General features: G+C 28.4%; 1 protein-coding gene across 2 annotated transcripts; it reads right to left on the bottom strand.

The window, feature by feature from the left end:
• Positions 1–1,555: 1,555 nt before the first annotated feature.
• LOC112522793 (carbonic anhydrase 2-like) lies at positions 1,556–23,156 on the bottom strand. 2 transcript variants are annotated; one of them, XM_025132100.1, is made up of 10 exons: positions 22,975–23,156; positions 22,316–22,395; positions 11,868–11,938; positions 11,420–11,560; positions 10,396–10,444; positions 9,408–9,524; positions 8,144–8,197; positions 4,465–4,550; positions 3,021–3,129; positions 1,556–1,979 (listed from the first exon to the last, which is right to left on the bottom strand). In XM_025132100.1, the coding sequence occupies exons 2-10, from the start codon at positions 22,367–22,369 to the stop codon at positions 1,815–1,817; spliced, it is 846 nt and encodes a 281-aa protein (XP_024987868.1). In that variant the 5' UTR covers positions 22,370–22,395; positions 22,975–23,156; the 3' UTR covers positions 1,556–1,814. The 2 variants fall into 2 exon arrangements, with proteins under 2 accessions (XP_024987868.1, XP_024987869.1); XM_025132101.1 differs by lacking the exons at positions 22,316–22,395; positions 22,975–23,156 and adding an exon at positions 12,212–12,313.
• Between the last annotated feature and the right edge of the window lie 639 nt (positions 23,157–23,795).

Genomic DNA, 23,795 nt, shown 5'->3' with positions numbered 1-23,795 from the left:
TTTGTTATAACTCAATTATTATCCTAATTGTATTTTAGATTTTATATTTAAAATTGTATTTGATTATATTTATCTACAGTTAGTTACACAAATTCAAACATGGAGCTTAATAAGCTGTACTTACGCATAATTTACTTGTAGTCTTGAATTTTAAGTAATACGCATCAATAAGCAGTACTTCATGTATAAAAAATGATTTTTAAGAATTTTTATCAAATGTTTATAATATAATATAGAAAAAGTATTGGACCATGGTAGTCCTGAAAGGCTGAGATTAGTCAATTCACATAGCAGGTTCGATAAATAAAAAGACATTGGGCCAATGTATCTCTATTGAATTTTAAGTATTCACCAAACCTATAAGAAGTTGGCCCATTAGTGTTAGGTGATTTTGGCCCAATAACCAAAAAACCCAAATTCTAAAAGTGAAAAGTAAAATATATGTTATAATTTTAAACTCCATATTTATATTTTAATTTAAAATAAATATTCATTTTCAATGGTAAGGGTTTATTTTTCTATAACTATCCCTAAATATGAAAGGGAGATTTTTTTTTTTTATATATATATTACTAAGAGTAAAATCATACTCTAGTTGGTAATAATTATATATTTACAAAGCTGTGTTTTTTTACTGCAAACATTTATTCTGGAACAGATTGAATGATAACCTAATGTTGTTTTTTCACTGTAAACATTTATTCTGAACATAATGAATGATAACCTAATACTGATCATATTAAAAATCAATGTCATTTGCTCAAAATAGGATTTCAAAATTTTGTTACGAAGTCTATAAGAACAGGATAAGATGTTAAGAAAAAAAAATCATTTTATTAAATATTTATTATTCAAGTTACATCGATTTTAATATTATTTAGTATTAAGTTGTTATATTTTAATTTATATGGATAAAATTTGATAAATATTTTTACAAAAAACGACCTTATCAATTTCATAGGATTTAGAGAAAATTATATAAGGTTTTTTTATTCGGATAAAAAGTTGATTACCGACAATATTAACCGGTTTCATATGGAATCTACCTCCAAAGACACCAATATGAGGGACATTTTTTGGCCCAGTCAACGACTAAGGCTGACAAAGGGTCCTGAGATTAAGGATGGTGATTTGCCCCAACTCGATGGGGAACCCGGCCCGAACAGGGGGGGGGGATTCCCTGCTAAAACAGGTCTTAGGACCAGGGATCCCCGGTAGACTTAAATCGGGGCCGGAGGCTGTTACTCAAACAGGGGTTGAGACCGGGGCCAAGGATCCCCGGTAGACTCAAACTAACGGATATTATTCATAAGATTTGACCGGGGACGGAATGTTAATCCCCGTATCCGCCGGGGATCGGGGCCAGGGCTGGGGGCTGTTACTAAAAACTGGGGCGGGACCGGGGATTACAATCCCCTCCCCGTTGCCTTGCCTACCTGGGATCAAACCCGAGACATGTTTTACATTTTTAATGCACGATTTAATCTAATACTGACATAAATAAGGGTGCATATAACATTCTAGAATTGTATATGTATGTCCTTTAATGCCAATAAAAGCAAATAAACACTGTATAAGCTTGCGGTAACAAAAATACATGTATGACGATAACATTAATCAGATAAAAACGAGGTATTACGTATAAAACACCGTTATTCAAATGGAAAAAAAGACAGATACAATTGAACTCAAGACAGATATAACAAAAACTTTACAAATTTGATGCAAAGCAAGACTGTGAATGCTTTATGCAAATATAAGTTATTGAAAACATGTAGGAGTAGGGTTTTGTTATGTGGTGGTGGAAATGAAAGTCATTGAAAGAGAGAAGGTGAAATGGCAAAATCAAGATTCCACAGGTCAAAAGCTCCCTTCACAAAATCATAGTGTGCTCCCTTGATTGAAACTTGTTTGTTCACCACAGCTTCTCTTACAAAAGGATATGTCAAAAGGTTCCCCAATGATACATTCACAGCCTCCTGCATTTATTTGTTGCACAAATCATGAATCGGTTAATTACTAGTGAAAATATCTGAAATCCATATTACTCTTTAAAAAAGTCGTTAGGGAGAGAAGGGAGACTGTAACACATATTAAAAAGAAATTATCTGAATCTAGCCGATATGAGATTTCAACATGTCCTCTAATGAGGCTAATCGGGTATAAATGCCAAGACCCTAAGCAGGATACGGTGGCATGGGCCACCTTTTCGTTCCTCCGCCATATTGTAAAAAAATTATAGGGTCGTGAAAGGTGTCACCGTATCATTTTTTTTATGCAACCATATATATTTTGAAACTATAATGATGACACAAGTTTTCTTAGTTTGTGTCATTTTCCTTAGTTTTTAGCTTTTAACTTTAAGATTTATTATGTTTCTGAAACAATTTGCAATAAAAGACTCAAACATAAAACCTTTCATATGAAAAACACAGAACTGACCAATAGAACAATGATGATCTTGTGAATAATTTTTTTTTATCCATATCTTTGTTTCTTATAGTCAAATAAGGCCACCACTTGAAAAAAACAAGGTCCGCCTCTACCCTTTCGGATAGAAGATATTGAATCTGATACCATGTGAAGATATGCGAAATTCCATCAAATTACTTTCCAAAAAAGTTTTTAAGGAGAGAGTAGATATATTCCAACATATATTGAGCAAAATAAGTGCAAATCTAGCCGATGTGGATTCCAACATCATTTACAACAAGTCCATCAGTTTTGTTAGATTGTGTTTGGTAGATGAGACTGGACTTGATTGAAAAAAACAAGACAAGACTCATTGTTCTATGTTTGACACAACATGAGACATGGACTAGATGAGACAAAACAGGTGGAAAAAACTAAAAAAATATCAATCGACAATTTACCCTCGTTTTATATAAACCTAATATGATATTTGCTTTTAACGGTCATAACCGTCTGCTACAACCACCATCAACTATATTTTCTTTATTTTATATTTTTCTATTGCTTAAATTATGAAAAAGTTGGGTAGTTTGGTGTGAGATGCATACCTTCTCACAATTGGTACATTGATCTGTAAAATCCATGTCATCACTGCAATCTGTTTTCACCTTGCTCTTTGCAGGCAAACAGATTTTGACCCATTGCTCTATGAAGTGGCTGCATGCCCGTTCAATTTGCAAACAAATATAAGTCGTTAGTTTCTATTCTTTTACAACACAGACAAACCACAAACTTGTTGTATTATTGTAGATAAAATATAATAAAAAATATTAAGAGCATTTTTAATATATTTTTTAAAATAAAAAATAAAAATTCAAATTTTACATATTTCCCAAAATTCGAAATCTCTAAAAAAAATCTACCTTCAACTTTAATAACTTTTTTTAAAGATCACAATATTAATTATAGAGAAATTAGCTTAAATGACCATTTCCCTCATTAAAATTGGTCTCCTAACCATTTCTCTCTTGATTTGATCCAAATGTCACTACATTCACAATACCTAGTTTAACGTCGCAATTGCGGACATGGCCGTCGCAATTGCATATTTGTGTTGAATTTTTGGTTTTTAGCTATTGCAGACCTCAATATTGCGGAAGTATGACATTTAGGTCAACCCGGGAAAAAAATAGTTAGGAGGCCATTTGAATGAGGAAAATGATCATTTAACTCAAGGACTTTTAATTATATTATTGAAATATTATATATATTTAATAACATAATATCTATGTCTTCCAAACATTTAATTTTAAAGTTTTTTACTGGTGAGAATATAATAAAAAAATATTTCTCTCTCATGTAATTATCACATGGGAGTTTTCTAAATATGAAGAATTTCACACACTCTCTCCTACTTTCTCCATTTGAAGAGTATGTGGCAAAAAAAAAACTCATCAATTTTTAAGTATTCATTTTTCTCCATTTTAAAGAAAATGTTAAAAAGTTCTAAGAGCATATCCAATGCAAAGTTTTTATAAGCAAAATGTGTAGCTTTTTATAAGAAACAACACTGTAGTTCTCATAAAAACCTCGCCTTTTTTGAATTCTTGTACCATAACCTTGATTCTTACCTTGAAATTGATGTGAAATAACAATTTGTTAGGTTTTTCATATGTTTTCTTGACTTTTATAACCAATATAATAATTAATATATATATATATTTGCTTAACTTATATTATACATGGAACCCACAAAATAAGTTCGTATAAGAACTACCATTGTTGGAGTTCTATACTTTCTTCGTCCCGAAAGAAATGTCTATAATAAAAATAACACACAATTTTAAAATTGTATAATTATTACAATTTCTAATTACCCAAAGACAACTTTAATCTTAGAGACAATTTTTCTTCATCTTATAATTAAAGATAGAAGTAAATAACAACACTTAAGTTAATTAACTTAACGAGTATAAAATAACTTAACAAAAAAATATAAAAGATAAGTTTTTATAAAGACATCAGTTGAAAATGATGTAAATAGTAACTTACGTGGAAGTGGGTCCCTCGTCAGGGAATGACATGAGTCCTTTAATCCCACCACAACAGCTGTGTCCGATGACTACAATATGCTCCACCTGAATGAAAGTACAACCATGGGTACGTACAGAATGGTGAAGGGGATATTTTTTTTCAACAAAAATAAAATGAAATTATGAGTTACAGCAGATGAATATTGATCCTCCCAAAGTGCTGGATTGACCAACGACTTTTAAGTGGTCCATGACAGAGAAAATTTAATGCAAAGCAAAGTTGTACTTAGATTTAAAAGGACAGGTAACAAAGTGGAGCCTCGTTCTATTATTGTAACCGAACCGTTTAAGGGAAGCTTTCTAGGCTAAGAATTTCCTTTTTTTCTTCTTTTTTCTTTTTAGAGTAAATTAAGTTTTCATGTGGTTTGTTAAAGTTACGATTTTTGTCTATGTGGTTTAAAAATTGTGATTTTCGTCCTTATTATTTACAATTTATTGTTGTTTCAGTCCCTGTGGTTTATAATTTTTTATTGTTTTGGCCGTTTGTATTTAAAATATGAATTAGTTCATGAACAAAAATAATAATTGCAAATTATAAAAAATAAAAATCATAATTTTTAAGTTAGCTTATGATCATCCAAACATGTACCTAAAATATAAGTTAGTAAGTTAGCTTATATTTTACCAAATAATGCCTAAATGGAAGAAGAAAGAAAAATAGTTTTATAGTATTAAAATACTTTAATGATATATTAATGTTAAAAATATCTATAATAGACGCTTGAAGTTAAATATTAGTTTATGAGATTTTGACTTTGGTTTCTCAATTTTGAAAAAAGCATGGGAAAATGTTGAATATGTTTTTAAAGAGGCATCACAATGAAAGTTATTGTAAGAAAAAAAATAAGTTCTTATAAGAGGGGTCGTTCATCAAACACTTACCAAGTAAGCGTTTACCGGCGAGTGTCATAACTCTCGTTTATCTTGTGGGTTATCATTCTCGGTCATCAAAATAGACTAATGATAAACGTTTATAACCCAGTAAGCGTTTACCGTCTCATAGTCATCACTCTCATTTACTAGGTAAGACTCTTGATCATTGTCTTCTTTCTTATCGGGTCAAATTCTCTGTCTTTGTTATGTTCACCCGGTGAGGTAATTGAACCCGTAAGCGCTTACTACCATAAGTGTTTAATAAACGGCCCCTTAGTGTATTATGAAAATATATAGTGAAATCTTACTTTTGTGTGTGTGTGTATGTATATATATATATATATATATATATATATATATATATATATATATATGTATGTATATATATAGAGAGAGAGAAATGTGAGTTATTATGTAATCCTTACAACCAAATAAGAGTGTCCATTTGGTCATCAAGGATTACCATTTGATATGTTGTAACTACCTTTAATTAGGAAAAAAATTTTATGGTGGATAGGTGGTGATCGGTTGTATAATCTAGAAGAGTTGTATATGAATGCCCCTCTATCTCTATATATAAATAAATAAATATATTTTAAGGCATATAATTTGTCCTACATAGTAAGAGTGATATATAAGTTCTAAACATCTTATTGAATTTTTTACGACATTAGATGAGCTAAGAAATATTTGGGCTTGTTGTGTGGAATTTTACACATATATTAAATGGTCAAAAGATAGCATTAGGACGGGAAAGAATGTTGTTTATATAGGGGTTTTCTTGGAATCTGGTTTAAATAAAATCTAATTTCAGTTTTCCTTTATCCAAATCAGTTATAGACACAAATCTATATGTGTGTGTATTCTCTCAACATTTTAATTTCTCTTAATCCTCTCCTCTTCATATAACTTTTTGCATAAGTGTCCATTGAAGAACACGTTTAGTTGTTTGAATATGTCTTATTAATTAAGTAATCCAGAGAAACCCAAACAACTTTGATAGCGGGGGCTAATAATATCCTAAAGACAGTGATAAATCATGTCCTAATCATTGTCTTCGCTCTACTTTTCTTCCTTTATTATCTTATTTTCTAACAAAAAAAAAACGTACTAAAGTAAAATTCTTATAGAATCATTCTGAAAAAATGCTCGTAGTACCTTATCTTTGATTAAAAAGTCTATCTTTCTGAAATTCAGATATGGATTGATCTCCAAATTTATAGACAACTAGACTTACTCAATAATTTGGATACCCTTTAACCCATGAGTTCTTTTTGACTCATAAGCATATATGATGAGCATATTCCTAAATATGGGACTAAAAAGAGGTATGTGAAGTGGGAGTTGGCCAATTGTCTCCATTCTACACCACCCCATCCTACCACCACGGAAACCTCCTTTACTAAAAGGCGACAAACCCAACTACCACTAAATGGAATAAAGTTAGGGTCCATAAGGCACGTCTTTTTCTCATATTTAATGGTCATTTCTTTGACTTTATAGCCTTTAAAATATACTGCTTTTCTTAATTTCAAGAGTAAATTACAAATTTCAGCATTTATAATTATATAGAAATTATGGATTGGATCCTCCCGACAAAATAATCATATTAATAGTTAACGTAGTTTCTCTTTGTTAGAAATTGGGTCTATTGTCATAATTCTACTAATGGTTACTTTGTTAAATCAATGAAACTTTTGCCTTTTGTCTTTTCTTTTTCATTTTTATTTAAAAATAATGATAGAGATATATAGTTTGTATTAGATATCTATATTATATTATAAAATATTCGACAAAAACTTTTTAAAACCATTTTTTATGCATTAAGTACTGTTTATTGATGCATATTACTTAAAATTCAAAATTACAAGTAAATTGTGTGTATCTACAACTTATTAAAGCTTTATGTTTGAATTCATGTAACTAATTGCAAATAAACATAATCAAATACTGGATAGGTATCTTATATCAAATATAAAAAATCTAAAATATATTTAAGATAATTATTGAATTCTAATAAAATATTTATTCTTATTTTTATATTATTAAACCAAAAATAAATGACATCATTATTAAATTTAAATTATAATATGAACTTTAATCAAAGAAATTACACAAAAAAAACTTTTAAATATTTAATTTAATACTAAAATTGATACATTTAAAAAAAAAAGTATGATACTTTCAAAATTATATTTTATTCAAAAATGAAAAACATTTATCGATTTTTCAGTATCACATAAAATCGTATTATAGCATCGACGAAGAAAGAATAAAACGAAACACTAAAATCAAGATATATCTCGCTGCATTGCATGACTGCTCTTCTAGTAATTTATTATATATAATTTTAATTTCTTAAAAGAGAAAAGTGAAAAATTATAATATTCTTGATTTAACGGGTATTTTTTAATATAAACTATATAACTTTATTATCTTTTAAATAAAAAGAAAATAAAAAATGTAAGAAGACAAAAATTTCCTTGATTTAACGGAATAACGATTAGTAGAGTTAAAGCAAGGAACCAATCCGCAACAAAAGTGAAACTACGGTGTCATAGATGTAATTATTTTGTAAGGGGACCTAATCCGTAATTCCTATATAACCATAGGGGCTAAATCTGTAATTTACTCTAAATTCAATGTAGATAATTATCATGTTGATAGTAAGGAGATAATAGCTTTTACTTTTCAATAAATATAAAAAGTTGAATCTAGTTACTGTGCATGAAGATTTATAAAATTCAATGGGGTTTCAAAATCACCTTTAGATGCAGTACTGCATATTCAACCGCTGCCCCCACTCCTGAGTGTTTCACCTGCATTTGTCAACAAAGCAATAAGCAATCCGACAATTATTAAGCCATGTATATATATCAACTATTATTTAAAGTAACCACTTCTAATTTCAAGTCAGATTAAAGTCAACTGTTTTATTTTCACACTTCTTATTGTATTTGTTGGAATAGAAAAGTTGGCCAAAACCATCGGAATGTTTTTTTTGAAATTTTCAATTACATGTTTAAATCAAGAAATCTATAATTATAACCATGCCATTTTGGTTAAATCAACTAAGGGGATGTTTGTTAGCGGCTTAATGAGCTTAATGGAGACTCACAATTTATTCAGTCAGTTATACATGACTGTTTGTTATTGGCTTAATGATATAAAGTGACTTTCAGTATTCATCTAAGAATAAACTTTATATATGCAAAAAACCAATTTTGTTTAAAACCAGCCATTTCCAGTTAAAAAACAAGCTTTCTACCAAATAAAACATTCACAATCTATACAAACATCTTTCTCTATATAGATAGCTTTATCCATATATAACTTAATTGAAAACCAACTAAACAATTCTTAAGATAAATGGTCAATTAGATATAAGAAGACAAGGAGTAAACAATTTGATGTAAATAACGTTAATAATCTCAATCATTAATTATAATGGTTTATGTTAGCTAATTTGATTAAAATTAGATGAAAGTGATGCAACTAATTTGATTGTAATTAGAGACTAATAAAAAAAATTATACATATACTAAAATGATGCAACTGATTTGATTACGAGTATTACATAAGAAGGAAGAAAAATACTCTTTTTTCATATTAAAATTGCAATATTTAATTTTACATATAATTCAAATATCATTAAATTATTTGTCAAATATTTAAAATAATTGTCGATGAAATGAAAATACCGAAAAGGGATGGTGGGAGGCTGAGAGCTATTCAACACTTCTATTTTCAAGGGTTTTTTTATTTAGGTTTCTCGTTTGAATTTTGACCATTATTTACTGAATTAAAATATGATTGTGGATTAACGTTCCAATTAATTAGGAAAGGAGGCACGTATATCCTGACCATGTGCTAGATAACATATTACCATGTTAGCAATTATATGCTTGAAAGATGCTTATGAGTTTGACTTCAAATAAATATGATACGATTAATTAATTAGCAATGGCTTATACATTTTCTTGATTTTCTAAAAGAAAATGAATTAATAATAGAGTTTGAAAGATGTACCGTATCATAAGGAGGAACCATGTTAGCGATGTTTCTAACCACAAAGGCTTCGCCTGGTTGGAAATCCAGGATGTGTGATGGACAAACTCGTGAATCCGAACAAGCAAACACCAAGAACTGCATTAAAGTTTAACTAAGAATCAAATTTCAAAACATAAGTGCAGCACATTTTTTATATGAAAGTCGTTTTAATATGTTTTTCATCATTTTTGGTTAACGTGATTCATTCAGATGGGTGAAAAGATAAGATGTATGAGTAGATCGGACATTTTTAATTGATTTATAAAATAAAATAAGACTCAGACTGAAATAAATTTGCATACATAAATAGCACTTATATTTTTTAATTACATCATTTAACATTTCAATATTTTTTAAAATATATAAAAATATGATTAAGATCTTACCTTAAGAACTAGATGATACTAGATAAAATGATAACTAATGTTGCGTTTATAGGTCATTTTAGTGCCAATTAGTTAGCTAGCATACTTGTATAAGTTTACAAGTTATGACACGATTTGACTATAAGAAGAAAAAAATATATGAAAACTTTTCATAATATTGTTATAGATCTGTTAGTTGGTTTATTGTCTTGCACGAAAAAAAACCCGTGTTCAAACTTTATCTTTGAAATTTAAAAAAAAACATAAAAGCAATATAAAAATCCCCAAAATTTAAATTGAAAAGCAAGAAATTTGTTAAAACATGACTTAAAACCTTGGGCTTTTTGTACAAAGGCATCAAGATCAACCATCTATACCCTTACAAACTTGTGTCATTGGTTTAGTTTTAAAAAAATACAAGGACATCTAATGAAACGATATGTTGACATGTAAACGTAATTTTTATCTATTAGAACGGAATCATGAATTAATGGCCCATGCCACCGAATTCCTCCGTGTAGTTCCCTCATTGGTGGCGATCGATTTTGAAACGAAGACCAAAGTCACCAAACATGAGGGGGAAAGAGGAGTGACCTACTGACCTTGGGGCTTTGGCTTTTGGCAAGCTCACTATACAAAGTGGGGTTTGTTCTGCAAAAAAAAAATGCAGGAAACAGTTGTGAGGATCAAGTGACAGATAAGGATGTATATTTTTGGGACAAATCCCATTTTTAGTGCAGAAAAAAAAATCAAATGGGATATAATTTAAGGAATAAAAATTAGAACATACCATATAAAATAATCCTATGAAATATAAGATACATCTTTGACTTTAAGAATACAATTTAATTACATCAAAGAGAAAATTATTCTAATTAGCAATCCTCATTAAAACTTATCCAAAAATGCAAATTGACATACACAAGAAAAAAAAAAATAGTCATGCAACATTAAATATTATTTCACTATTTTTGATGCCAGTACAACAATTTAAGTTGCTGTTTGGTTCTATCACAGGAATAAAAATGACAGAAAATTAAAACGAGAATGAATTTCATTCTCTCCGGTCTAACAAAAAATGAAAATTTATTTTTGAGAAATCAACTCATTATATTATATAAAATTAAACAGTTTTTTTTTTCAATTTTATTAGTTACTGTTTAATATGTCTGACCAAACATTTCTTTTACAATAAATACCTATTTGAAATAAAATAATTTATTAATAGTTGAAACTAACACTCTCTTTTCTCAAAAGTCAAACATGAAGACAAATAGAAGCATGATAAAGGAGAAATAATATTGCCCTATGTTTTTGACATCGAACCTAATAATTTAAAACTTGAAAATTCAATTGCAAAACATCTAGAATAATTAGTTTCATATATGATGATTCATGTTATCAATAATTTGTATATAATATGCTTCTCTCTCGGGTGTTGTTTTATTTTTATGATAAACTAATGAATTTAAGGCCGGATGAAAACAAAATGGAATCAATAATAGTGTTACAATTAAAATATAGAAACAGCAGTACAGTTTTCCAACAATAGAAAAATGAAGTAGATTATGTGCAGAAATGAGGAGCAATGATTTTGGTACCCTAAAAGATACAACACAGACGTACTCGTATTTCTCTTTCTTAAAGCGAGCGAACCCGTTCTGGATCCTCTCCACCGGGTTAAATTCATTGGTTTCTGTTGCCTCCAACTCTGCCGTAAGTTGTTTGATCTTTGCGGCCGCGACCGATTCAAGGTCACTATTCTGACTGTGAAACCGTCAAATATCACGGCGTTAGTATCGACGGAAAATTCGTCAGGCCGTCAGAGAAAGTTTGCAAAGAACTAGGGATTTGAACCCGTACGATGACGGTTCGATGACGGCAGCTATAATGGTCAACCGTTCGTTGATGAAATCGAAACATTAATTTAATTAATTGAATTAACAATTCGAGGTTCATAAACAGGACAATTCCGATCCATTGGTTCACGAGTTAGAAACAACTGTCCATCAATGATCATCAGGAATTCGAAGGGACTCTGGACTCAGTCATATATTCAAAAAAATACAATTACCTTAGAAGCTTCTTCAGTCCTTCAATGGCGTCGTCGCATGTGTAACCATTAGTTGCCATATCTTCCACAACCTGAGAATTTCACGAAATCCAGCGAGAGAAAGCAAATTCCATCAAATTAATGTACAATTAACATGTAAAACACTTTCAATTATACATCTAATATCAGATCGGATTCATAACTATATGTTTGTCATTAGATCATATCTCGATCGATGAATGATCGGAAAACTAAAAGAAGATGAAACAGAAATCCATAACCACCGACGATCAGAACAAATGCAAATTAATGTCGTAAATGAATGAATTCTGATGATGAATTTGTTGATTTGGAGTTGCATAAACCTTGTTAATGCGGATTAAAGGCGTGACAGGTGTTTATGTGCGGGTGCAAAATCAGCTGCTGATGAACAGGAGAAGGGTATCGGGCCAGCCACGTCTGTGTGAGGCCTGAGGATAAAGTACGGCTCTATTTATAACATAATGAACTAACCATGGTTAGACTTTCGATGCATTTATATGACATTTCAGAGAAAAAATAGTTCTTTTTCAATCCACTTTTCAAGGGACATAAAATATGACTATTTGGTTGTTTCTCATTGAATATTAAAACAAATTACATGAAAAAGTAATATATTTTAACTTGAATTTTATTTTGGATGATGCATTTTTAAAACTTTTATTTTGGTATCTAAGATGTAAAATTTTAAATGTTTAAGTACACGGGTAATGTTGCAACCGGTTACCAGGATACTTAAATTTTTGAAACTTTACATCTTAGATACCAAAATATAAGTTTTGGTAGTACGTTAGCCAAAATAGGAATCAAGTTAAAGTATGTTATTTTTTCATGCAATTTGCCCTAAATTTATCTAAATCAAATTATCCGTGTGTGTGTATATGTATAAGTTTTTTATTTGATAGGGTTTTTAATCGATGGAAGGATCGTTTTTTTCAATTGGGCGAGATAAGTTTGGGAAAAAGTTGACCTTTTGCATAAAACTCGTACTATAAGCTTACTGAATAAGTCAATTTCTATATCATTAAGCCACTAGTAAATAGTCATGTATAACTGACTGAATAAAGTTCAAGTGTCATTAAGCCGCTACTTTAGTGGCTCAAAATATAATCGAACAAAAACTTGTTTGACATGATATAACGGGATTGATTTTTTGTCCCAAAGAAATAGGTACAACAAAAATCGGATAAATTATATAAAATTGGTAAATTACTAAACTACATATGTCAAATTAAAAACTGTACACCGTCCCATCATTTTTTCATCCACTCTCGATTATCTAGTCTTGCTCAATTCAATCATATCCAATTATTTCTGTTTACCAAACACACTATAGTTATGAGATTCTTACATGATATTTCCTGTATATGAGCCATTGATCGTATCGAGACTGGTTATAAATGACCATGGGACCAGTGCAAACTCATAGTCTCAGGATTTATGTAATCAAGCCATGAAAATCTGTTATAACAAGTTAGATAATATACGTGTGGGACCAAGTGAAAATTATTATTTGATGGGTCTAAAGTTAGATATATTATTTTAAGATATATGTCTACTTACTGTATATGTATTGTCATGATATTATCAGTATTACAATATTACATATTTTATTACAAGATTAACATTGTGAAAACGATAACAGTATTTGCAGGTTTAGACTTTAAAGACTCGTAATTGAAGAAAGGGATTACACCAGTACACGGGATTAAGGACTAGTTGGACAAAAGGACTAGCTTCAGTATTTTTAATTCTTGTTATGCTTCTTATGGGGCAAAATTTTGTGTTTGCGATGCTCATACGAAAGGTAATTCAGTGACATACGTTAAGTGTTTACCTGATAAATGTTTCATAGACAACTCCTTAAAACAAAGAGATATATATACTTTTACCATAAAATGTGTATTGTTATTATTAGAGTGAAGTTCAATTTTGGTCCCTAATCTTTGTAATTTTCAACAGAGATTGTCCCTAAATTTTGAAAACTCATATTTAGTCCATCACGTTTGTCGATTCTAAACAGTTTTGGTCTCTCTATCTAACAATCTTCAACTTATTTCATGAAGTCCAATTAAATAAGGGGCATTTTAGTCATTTTTCCTATTTTCTCAATGTTATATTAAAATAAAATAAAAAAATTTTAAATTTTCAATTATAACTTGTAAAAGAAAAAAAAAGAAATAAAAAAAAAGTATAACCATCGTCCTTCGTTTTTCCTTCTTTTTTACAATTCAAAATTAAAAACATAGTATATTTTTTTTTCTATTTAAATATAATAAAAAAGACTAAAATACCCCTCATTTAATTTGACTTAACAAAAAGAGCTAACGACCATTACACAAAAGAACTAAAACCGTTGAAATTAAGGGGGTGTTTGGGATTGCTTATTTGAAACAACTTATACTTTTTTTTACAAAAACACTTCTCAACTTATTATAAGTCAGAAGAGTTTAACTTATTCAAAAAGCTCCTTATTACCGGTTTGACACCGGTATAAATTGTTTATCAAAACACTCAAAAGTGTTTATTACCGGTGTTACACCAAAATAAGTCAATAAGTTGTTTTTATAAACAATTCCAAACACCCTCTAAAAAATATGAATGATCAAATACAAGTTTTTAAAATTGAAGAACGATATTCGTTAACAATTACAAACATTAGGGACTAAAATTAAACTTCCAGACGGTGGAAGCAATGAGATAATAAAAAAAAAAAACAAAAACAAAAGATTGAACGCGGTTTTAGAGGAGGAGGAAAGAGAATAAAAGAAGGTGGTTAGGTCGTTGGCTGAGGGCGGTGGGGTCTCTATGGACTCGATTGGGCGCACACCAACCTTGGCCGGCTCGCGGATTATGCGCTCCCTATTTGATTCCTTTTTCCGTTTATTGGAAAGGTTACGGTTATGACTATGACCGCCCCATCTTTTCCCATGGCTCTATCTTCCGTCTAACACACTAAAAAACGTACAATAATGTTTATTTTATTTATTAAATTTTTTAAACAATAATTTCAATAAATAAATAATCTATCAAAAATATATTAATAGATAATTACAAAGATACTTACGTAATACAACGGGATACATTTCGATTTCTAAAGTTTTGTGTTATTCTGTCTTCGTCGATGTTATAATACGATTTTATGTGGTACTGTAAAACGACAATTTTTTTATTTTTTTGAATAAAATATAAATTTGAAAGTATCGTAAAATTTAAAAAAAAAATATATTGGTTTTAGTATAAAATTAAATATTTAAAAGTTTTTGTTTTTTTTTTAATTTATTTTTTTATTATAATTTAATTTAGATTTAATAATGATGTCATTCATTTTTAGTTTAATATTTTTTTTATGAAGATAATAGTTAGTAAATTGTTAGAATTCAGCAATTATCTTAAATATATTTTACAATTTTTATATTTAAATGAGATACCTATCCACTATTTGATTATGTTTATCTGTAGTTAGTTACACGAATTCAAATATAGAGCTTTAATAAGTAGTACATACGTACAATCTACTTGTAATTTTGAATTTTAGGTAATCTGCATCAATAAACAGTACTTAATGCATAAAAAATGGTTTTTAAAAGTTTTTGTTAAATGTTCTATAATATAGTATAGATATTAAATTCTAAAAAAACATAGTACGATATTCAATGTAAATAACAAGTCATTTTTAAAGGGTGAAATCAAATTTGGGTTGTCGGTAAGAAAAGTAAGAATGGATCTTCATATTTGGATCAATTCAATTGAAAATTAACAGTAATGAGATACATCGAGATGTACGAAATTAATTTTCGTATCAAACACAATTCAAGGATTCATATCATTTCTTACGCTTCTCACTAAAACTCATATTTTTCACATGGTCATTCGTCTATCTTACACAAATATTGAAAGTGTATATTTTTTACTTTTAATTTCAAAAAAAGTAAACTACAGATTCGGTTTCTGAGATTTGTCGAAAATAACACTTTTCGTCCCTGTAGTTTGAAATTACAAGAATGTTGTCGTGGTTTGTAAAAACGTTCAGATTTGGTCCATTTCTATATCAGCCATTAAAAATTTCGGTTTGTGAGGGGCATTTTTGTCATTTATCATTTTTTTTGTCTTTTATCCAATCAAGATTGATTTTATGATTTGGCCATGTGGTTAATATGTCTCTTATTTAAAAAAAATTAACGACCATTAGATAGAAAATCAAATCCTAACATTTTCACAAACCATCGTGACCATCTTGTAATTTCAAATCTACAACGAAAAAACAGTGCTATTTATGACAAACTGTAGGAAGCAATTTTGTAGTTTACTCTTATAAAAACTTTCAACAATATGTTTACATTTATTAAAATTTCAAATTATATCTATATATTTTTTACATCAAGTTAAAAGGTTTTATCATTAAATATCTATACTGTATTATAAACCATTTGACAAAACTTTAGAAACCATTTTTATGTATAAAATAGTGTTTATTAATACATATAACTTAAAATTCAAAATTCAAAATAAAATATGCATAAATACAGCTTATTAAAGCTTTATGCTTGATCCGTGTAACTAACAACATATAAATATAATCAAATAAAAATAAACATCTCATTTTAAATATAAATAAACTAAAATATAATTAGAATAATCATTAAGTCATAAGATAATACTTAATTATTGTTTTTATAAAAACTTGTATTATTAAACAAAAAATAAATTACTTCGTTATTAAGTTTATATTAAATTATAATAAAAAGAATAAATTATAAAAAATGATAATTTTTAAATAGTTAATTTGATACTAATATTTATATTTTTTTTTTCAAAAAATTTAATACATCTTCAAGTTATATTTATTAAATAAATAAAAACGTTATCGCCTTTTCAAAACCACAAAATCGTTTTATAAAATCGACAGAAACAAATAATAAAACAAAACACTAAAACCGAGATGTATCTCGCTATATTGTACAAATACCTTTCAAATTAATTAATAATAGAAATTATGTATCATGTTTTATATTATTTACAAATATGTATTGTTTAATAATACATAATCTTTAATTATCAAAATTTAAACTGATTTAAATATAAATATTTAAAATCTATTAAAATTTAACAGTTTAAAATAATAATATATATATATATATATCTCAAACATGAGGGACCAAAATTGTAATTGTCAAAAATAATAACAAAAAATTTGTTGTAAATAAATAGAGTTACACCAAATTTAGTATGGTACTATTCATTGCACCAAATTTAGTATCCGCATTAGATTTATATGACGTAGAATTTAATTTTCCTGTAAGATTTAGCGTCTCAATTGAAGATGATATCGGCAACTTATTATCTAATTTCTATAACTTCATAATCAAATACTACTTTTATACACATTTTACTACTATTAGTTATCTAATACTGTTGATTAAATATCAGATAATAACTTTCAAATATACGTATAAGTAAAACACGACGCTTATAAAGCTATCCCTTTTGTAAAGTGTTGGAAGAAACCAGAAAATGACTCATTTTCAGTACATAGGAATAGCGTGAGAGGCATCAAGCTTTATTTGTTGCAATTTTTTTGAAGAAACGTAAGTAACTATGTCTTTTTATGTATGTGTATGCTGTATATATGTGTCCAATATAATTATTAATTAATTTATTTTGTTTTATAATTACTTTTTTTTATTAACCTGGATATCTAACCCGTTATACGAGCCGACATTTCTTAACTATCATACATAATATTTAAAATTAACATGTAATATTATAATAATATATTTTATTATCTATACTATAAACTATTTGACAAAAACTCTTAAAAATCATTTTTATGCATGAAGTATTGTTTATTGATGCATATTACTTAAAATGCAATATTATAAGTAAATTGTGCGTAAATGCAACTTATTAAAACTCTATTTTTGAATTCGCGTAACTAACTTCAAATAAACATAATCAAATACATTAAAGATCTTATTTTAAATATATAAAATTAAAATATAATTAGGATATCATTGGGTTTTAACATAATATTTAATTACCATCATTATAAAAATTTATATTATTAAACAAAAATAAATTACATTGTTATTGAATCCAAATTAAATTATAATAAAAAATAAATTAAATAAATTATATGAAAAACTATAGCTTTTAAATAATTAATTTAATACTAATATTAATACTTTTTTTTTCAAATTTATATTTCATTCAAAAATAAAAATATTATCGTTTTCTAAAAATCACATAAAACTGTATTATATCGACTGAATAAAATAAAACATTAAAATCGAGATATATCGCTGCATTACACGGATACCCTTATAATATTATTTAAATATTAAACCTAAGAACTATCTTATATAGTTATATTTAGACAAATTCTATCTTATTCATTTCCAAGTAAAATACATACCATAGAAAGAATTGAAGACACAACTATTCAAGTTGGGACAATTATATTCATCAATTTTTTAATATTTTTCAAACAATTATTTTTATATAATTTATTCTTTTGTCACTTTCATTTAATCAATATTTTAATATATATATATATATATATATATATATATATATATATATATAAAGTTAAAGTGTTTGTAATATAAAATACATTTTTTCTGATATTATATGCGTAAAATATAACAATGAAAACCACAAATGTGGTACCTGATTAGTTTAAGCTTGAGTTTCAAAGATCAAAAGTGTCTGAAAGTTTCAGGTTCAAATTCAATAAGGAGTAAAAAATCCCTTTGTCGCTACCGTGGTTAAAATGCGATGACTCCGGGTTAGCCGCGAAGCGGATGGTCGTTCTGGGATTAGTCAGTTCTCATAGCGGGTTGGAATCCAGGTTAATCAATAAATAAAGAAATAAATAAATAAATAAATATATATATATATATATACACACACACACATGAGGTTTACTTTGCAAACCACGTTATTTGTACAAATTGTACAAACCCCATTCAATCAATCATAATTTTTTTTTGTTCATTTTTTTTGTAATTGAGAGGTTAATTAATCATTTTTATAGAAGATGGTGTTAATCATTGATATTATATTAATTTTAGAGAAATACATGAAATTGTTTTACTAAAATTTCATAAGTATTATATGAAACAATTTCATAACCATATATGAAACACCTTCATAAAAAAATTGTATGAAACAATTTGATAAGGTTAAACAATTTCATAAAAAAATTTATAAGATTAAACAATGAAATCGACGGATAAAAATAATTTATACGATTTATATAAATATAAATGATTTGTATTTGATTGTTCATCTCTTTATATATATACATATATAAATAATATGAAAGTTAGAATAAATAAATAGACGTATGACTCTTATCCTTTTGGTTGTCCATTCTAGCCATTTAAAAGCCATCATAATTGTTATAGGCCACATATAGAAAGTTCCATCGAATAACTATTGACTTTTTTTATATTATTTATTATTTGTTTATACAACAAAATTGGAAATAATTGAGGCTATGAAACATTTTTTATTTAATTAATTATTGTCATCATATCATATCTTTAAATATTCTTTTAGTTTCATGTCATTCATTTACTCGTTAAGAAGTATTAAAAATATATTACGTAATTTCTTTAATTTAATTTCATTTTATTAAATATTATTTTACGTATATAAAGTTTGACTTTCAAGTTTTGTTGAGTTGTTGACTACCCCAATTTAGCATTGTCTAACGCCTTCTATGACCTCCTAACGGACTACATGGAAAAGGTATACTATAATTCGATTTTGGGAAATTGAATTAAATATTTAAATTGGTTTTCTAGTCATTTTTCTTTTAAGTTTACTTAAATGTTATTATGTTCGTAATATTGCAAACCCGGCTAAAAGACAGAAAAAATTTATCAGGTTCAACTTTGGTACACAATTGCGATTGTGCCACTTGCTAAACTTGTGGAATTTGATTTTTTTTTAATCTTGGTCCGCAAAATTGCGGATGCGGATATTGTGGATGTAAGGACATTTGGGTAAACAAAGGAGATGAATGGCTAGGAAACCAATTTGAATGAGTGGAATGACTATTTGAGTCAATTTCACATTGATTTAATATATACATACATAAAGGGGATGTTTGACAGTTGTTGAATGATTTGGTGCAGAGTGATTAAGTGGTCAGAATGATTAAGAGACTTTTATGATATAGTGCAAAATGAGATATAATTGTTTAGTAATTGTTTACAATGAAATTAGAGTGTTGAATGGTTAAGAGATACCTATAATACAAAATCATTCAGAAGGTTTTAAAGTTATTAAGAGGCAGATCTTTTTTTTGCCAAACAAGATTCACCTCTTAATGATTCATAGTTGCCTCTTAATGAAACTATTAAGAGGTAAACAAACGACCCCAAAGTCATGTTAGGTTCATACGAGAACAATAATTAAATAAACGAATCACATGATTTTACTATAAAATCACATGTGATTCACGTGATCTTAACTACGATCTAAGATCACGGGTCACGACTCACGAATTTTGACCGTTTTCATATTCTCTTATTTAAATCTCCCTCAACATATACTATTTTGTGTGACGCATGGATCATGATGCTCTAGTGGAGTTTGATATTGATTCAACTTATTCAAAAGTCATTTGACCACTTTGTCATGATGTGGCCTCACGAAATGTACTAAAATAATTGGTTTGTTGGTGTAGTGGGTTAAGCTTATGCATATTATTTAATAATGTTATAAATTCTTTTGGATAACGGTATATTTTTTCGGGTCAGTTTATGTGTACCGACTAAATTTTTAACTGATAATGAATAGCTTAGGTCATAGTAGGTAAACCTGTATGGCCACAAGGGTTTTAACAACATTCTGATTAAGATCCTGGACTGAGCTTAACCTATTTTTTTGTCCAACAGGCCTAATATGGTAAAACTAAACCCGTTTTTATGGGTTGAGAACTTACTCATAACCATACCCGCCCTATAAACGGATCAGGTTTGCCCACGGGCTTAAAAATCTTGTTATATTTTATGAAAACAAAATTTATATAAAATCACAAGTTATGTAAAATAATTCAAAATACATAACAATTTTTCCAACTTTAAATTTTAATGAAAATGCATAACAATATACATACTTTAGAAAGAAATTGTTTCGCTAAATATGAAATATTAATAAAGAAAATGACTAAATGAGATAAGGGCAAATTACATGAAAAAGTAACGTACTTTAACTTAATTCCTATTTTGGGTAACATACTTTCAAAACTTCTATTTTAGTACCTAAGATGTAAAGTTTTAAATATTTAAGTACCCGAGTAACCAATTAAAGACTAATTTTAGATTTAAAAGAGAGTAATTTTAGATTTAAAAAAAAATCATGCCACTAACCATGTTAGCAAATAATATTGAGTTGGATACGACATCAATCGAGACATCAACATGATAACTGGTTAATGCTTCAACCGTTTATCCGGGTACTTAAATGTTTAAAATTTTACATCTTAGGTACCAAAATAGAAGTTTTGAAAGTACATTACCCAAAATAGGAATCAAGTTAAAGTACATTACTTTTTCATGCAATTTCCTCATGAGATAATAAGGAATTGATCAATTGAGGTAATTATATTTTCAAATTTAAGATTTTTAAAAAATGTTATTATCGGGAGTCATAATTAAATAAGAATTGATAAATATTAAGAATTTTCAATTTTATTTGTGAATTTTAATTATAAAAGTTAACTATTATAAAATTATTTATGATAAAATATTTTCTTCAATTGCCCATGTAAATGTTCGTCCATTAATTTTAACAAGTCAGTGCAAACCCACTAATTTCTTCAACAATGATAACCCAAATCCGCTTTTCTAACATGCCGGACAGGACGAGTCTAACGAGTCATCCCGTTTGTGAACAACTCTACTATATTCCCATGTATAGACATAATCCTTTTGAGCTTCCAAATTTTTTGGGTTTTCGCATGAGCAATGTGTGAATTTAACTTTCCAGGTAATTTAATTGGTAAGATTTTTGAGTTTGTTATCTAGTATTCATCAGTTCGAAACTTTTCAGTACCATTAGATGTTTGTCTGACTTTTAACTTAAGAGTCGAATTTGATGAAGTGGACGTAAACTGACCCGAATGCCAACGGATTTCCCAAAAAAACAATATGTGAACACTATGAATTCTATGGATACTATTTGCAGTATGTGACATTTAGCATGAAACTGCACAACTAATGCAGTGTTATTGTGATAAACAAAAATACTGATTGGTGAATAATGTTCATAAACTATTACCCATTGTCATAAATGTGCACCACTTAACACATACCATATTCATAGAGATTTTAGACGATATGTATAAACATCGAAATGTATATACGCATGCTTGTACTGTTAACCGAAATAGAACGTTGGAATGGAGAAACTCTTACCGAGGGTTTTCTGGTGCAACATAGTGTGATGCAATTCTTAAATTTCGTAGCCATTAGTTATCCTTGACAGTTATTCAAACCTGTTATAAATCACTAAACTTAGTAAACAACAAATTTGTCATCATCGTGGGTTAGGTTTACGGGTCTTTTGCGCACACACACATACATACATACATACATACATACATACATACATACACACACACACATACACACACATACACACATACATACACACATACATACATACATACATACATACATACATACATACATACATACATACATACACACATACACACATACACACATACATACATACATACATACATACATACATACATTAGCAAATACCATAAAAATTTGTATGAACACAATCACATTGAGCTTACAATTTACATAATATAAATCGTTTATTCAACATTTAAACAATCAACACAAAAATGTGTTAAAATATACATACAAAATGTATTAACGTCTCATTTCTCATAACCTTTACGCAACATACGTCAATAAACAAACAACAAAAGCTTCACGTTTCTAACGAGTTCTTCGATTCATTCTTTTTATATAAACTCATATAATAATAATAATATACAATTACGAATGCAATAACGATCCTAATTTGTATAGTTTCTAAGAAAATTAAAAAAACGTACCGTAAAAAGCAATTGTTTCTCAAAATGAAGCAATCTGGCTTTTTCTCCTAGAGAAGTGCTTCATGGGGATGTGGGGTTTAAATTGGGGGAAACAAAGAAGCAGCAATTGCATCGAATCTTGCTAAAATACAAGATAATACCTTTGTTCCCGAGCAGTAATCATGAAACCCTGATCAAAAATGCTGTAAAATCTTGTAATTTATGCAGTAGCAGTTGTATATTTGCTGTGCTGTGTAATTTCAGTTCTTGAAAATGGTGTAACGATTGAAAAACCCTAATAAAACAAATTTAAAGAATGAAGACAAATTGGATAAAGAAAGTGATAGGGGAATTCACCTAGGCTTCTAAATGAGTTATCTCATTGAGATGAGAGAATCTTTATGTTACACATTTGCTCCATACGTTTATTTAGGCAAAAATAATGGGAATAAAATCATGAATCTTAACAACATTTTGAATTTGAAATTTGTTATATGAAAAATACAACATTTTTTTAGACATATTTTAAGATGAAAATAATACGTTATTTGTATTAAAAGGTTGTGCGTAACTATATATCAGTAATGTAATCCATATTATAACGGAAAGGAAGAAAGCTTGGGACCAGACTCGGATTCTTTAATGGAAAGCAAACCGTTCGGTGACCTTTTTTTTATTAACCTGGATATCAAACCTGCTATGCGAGCCGACTAATTTCAGGGCGACCACCTGCTTTGCAGATAGCCCGGAGTCACCGCATTTGAACCTCCGTGGCCACAAGAGAATTTTTATTCCTCTTTGTATTTGAACCTGGAAAGCAAACCGTTCGGTGACTTATTTCT

The sequence above is a fragment of the Cynara cardunculus genome, assembly GCF_001531365.2.
Source record: "Cynara cardunculus var. scolymus isolate 2C chromosome LG 12, CcrdV1, whole genome shotgun sequence".
Classification (NCBI taxonomy): domain Eukaryota; kingdom Viridiplantae; phylum Streptophyta; class Magnoliopsida; order Asterales; family Asteraceae; genus Cynara; species Cynara cardunculus.
This window is presented reverse-complemented; position numbering and strand designations above follow the sequence as displayed.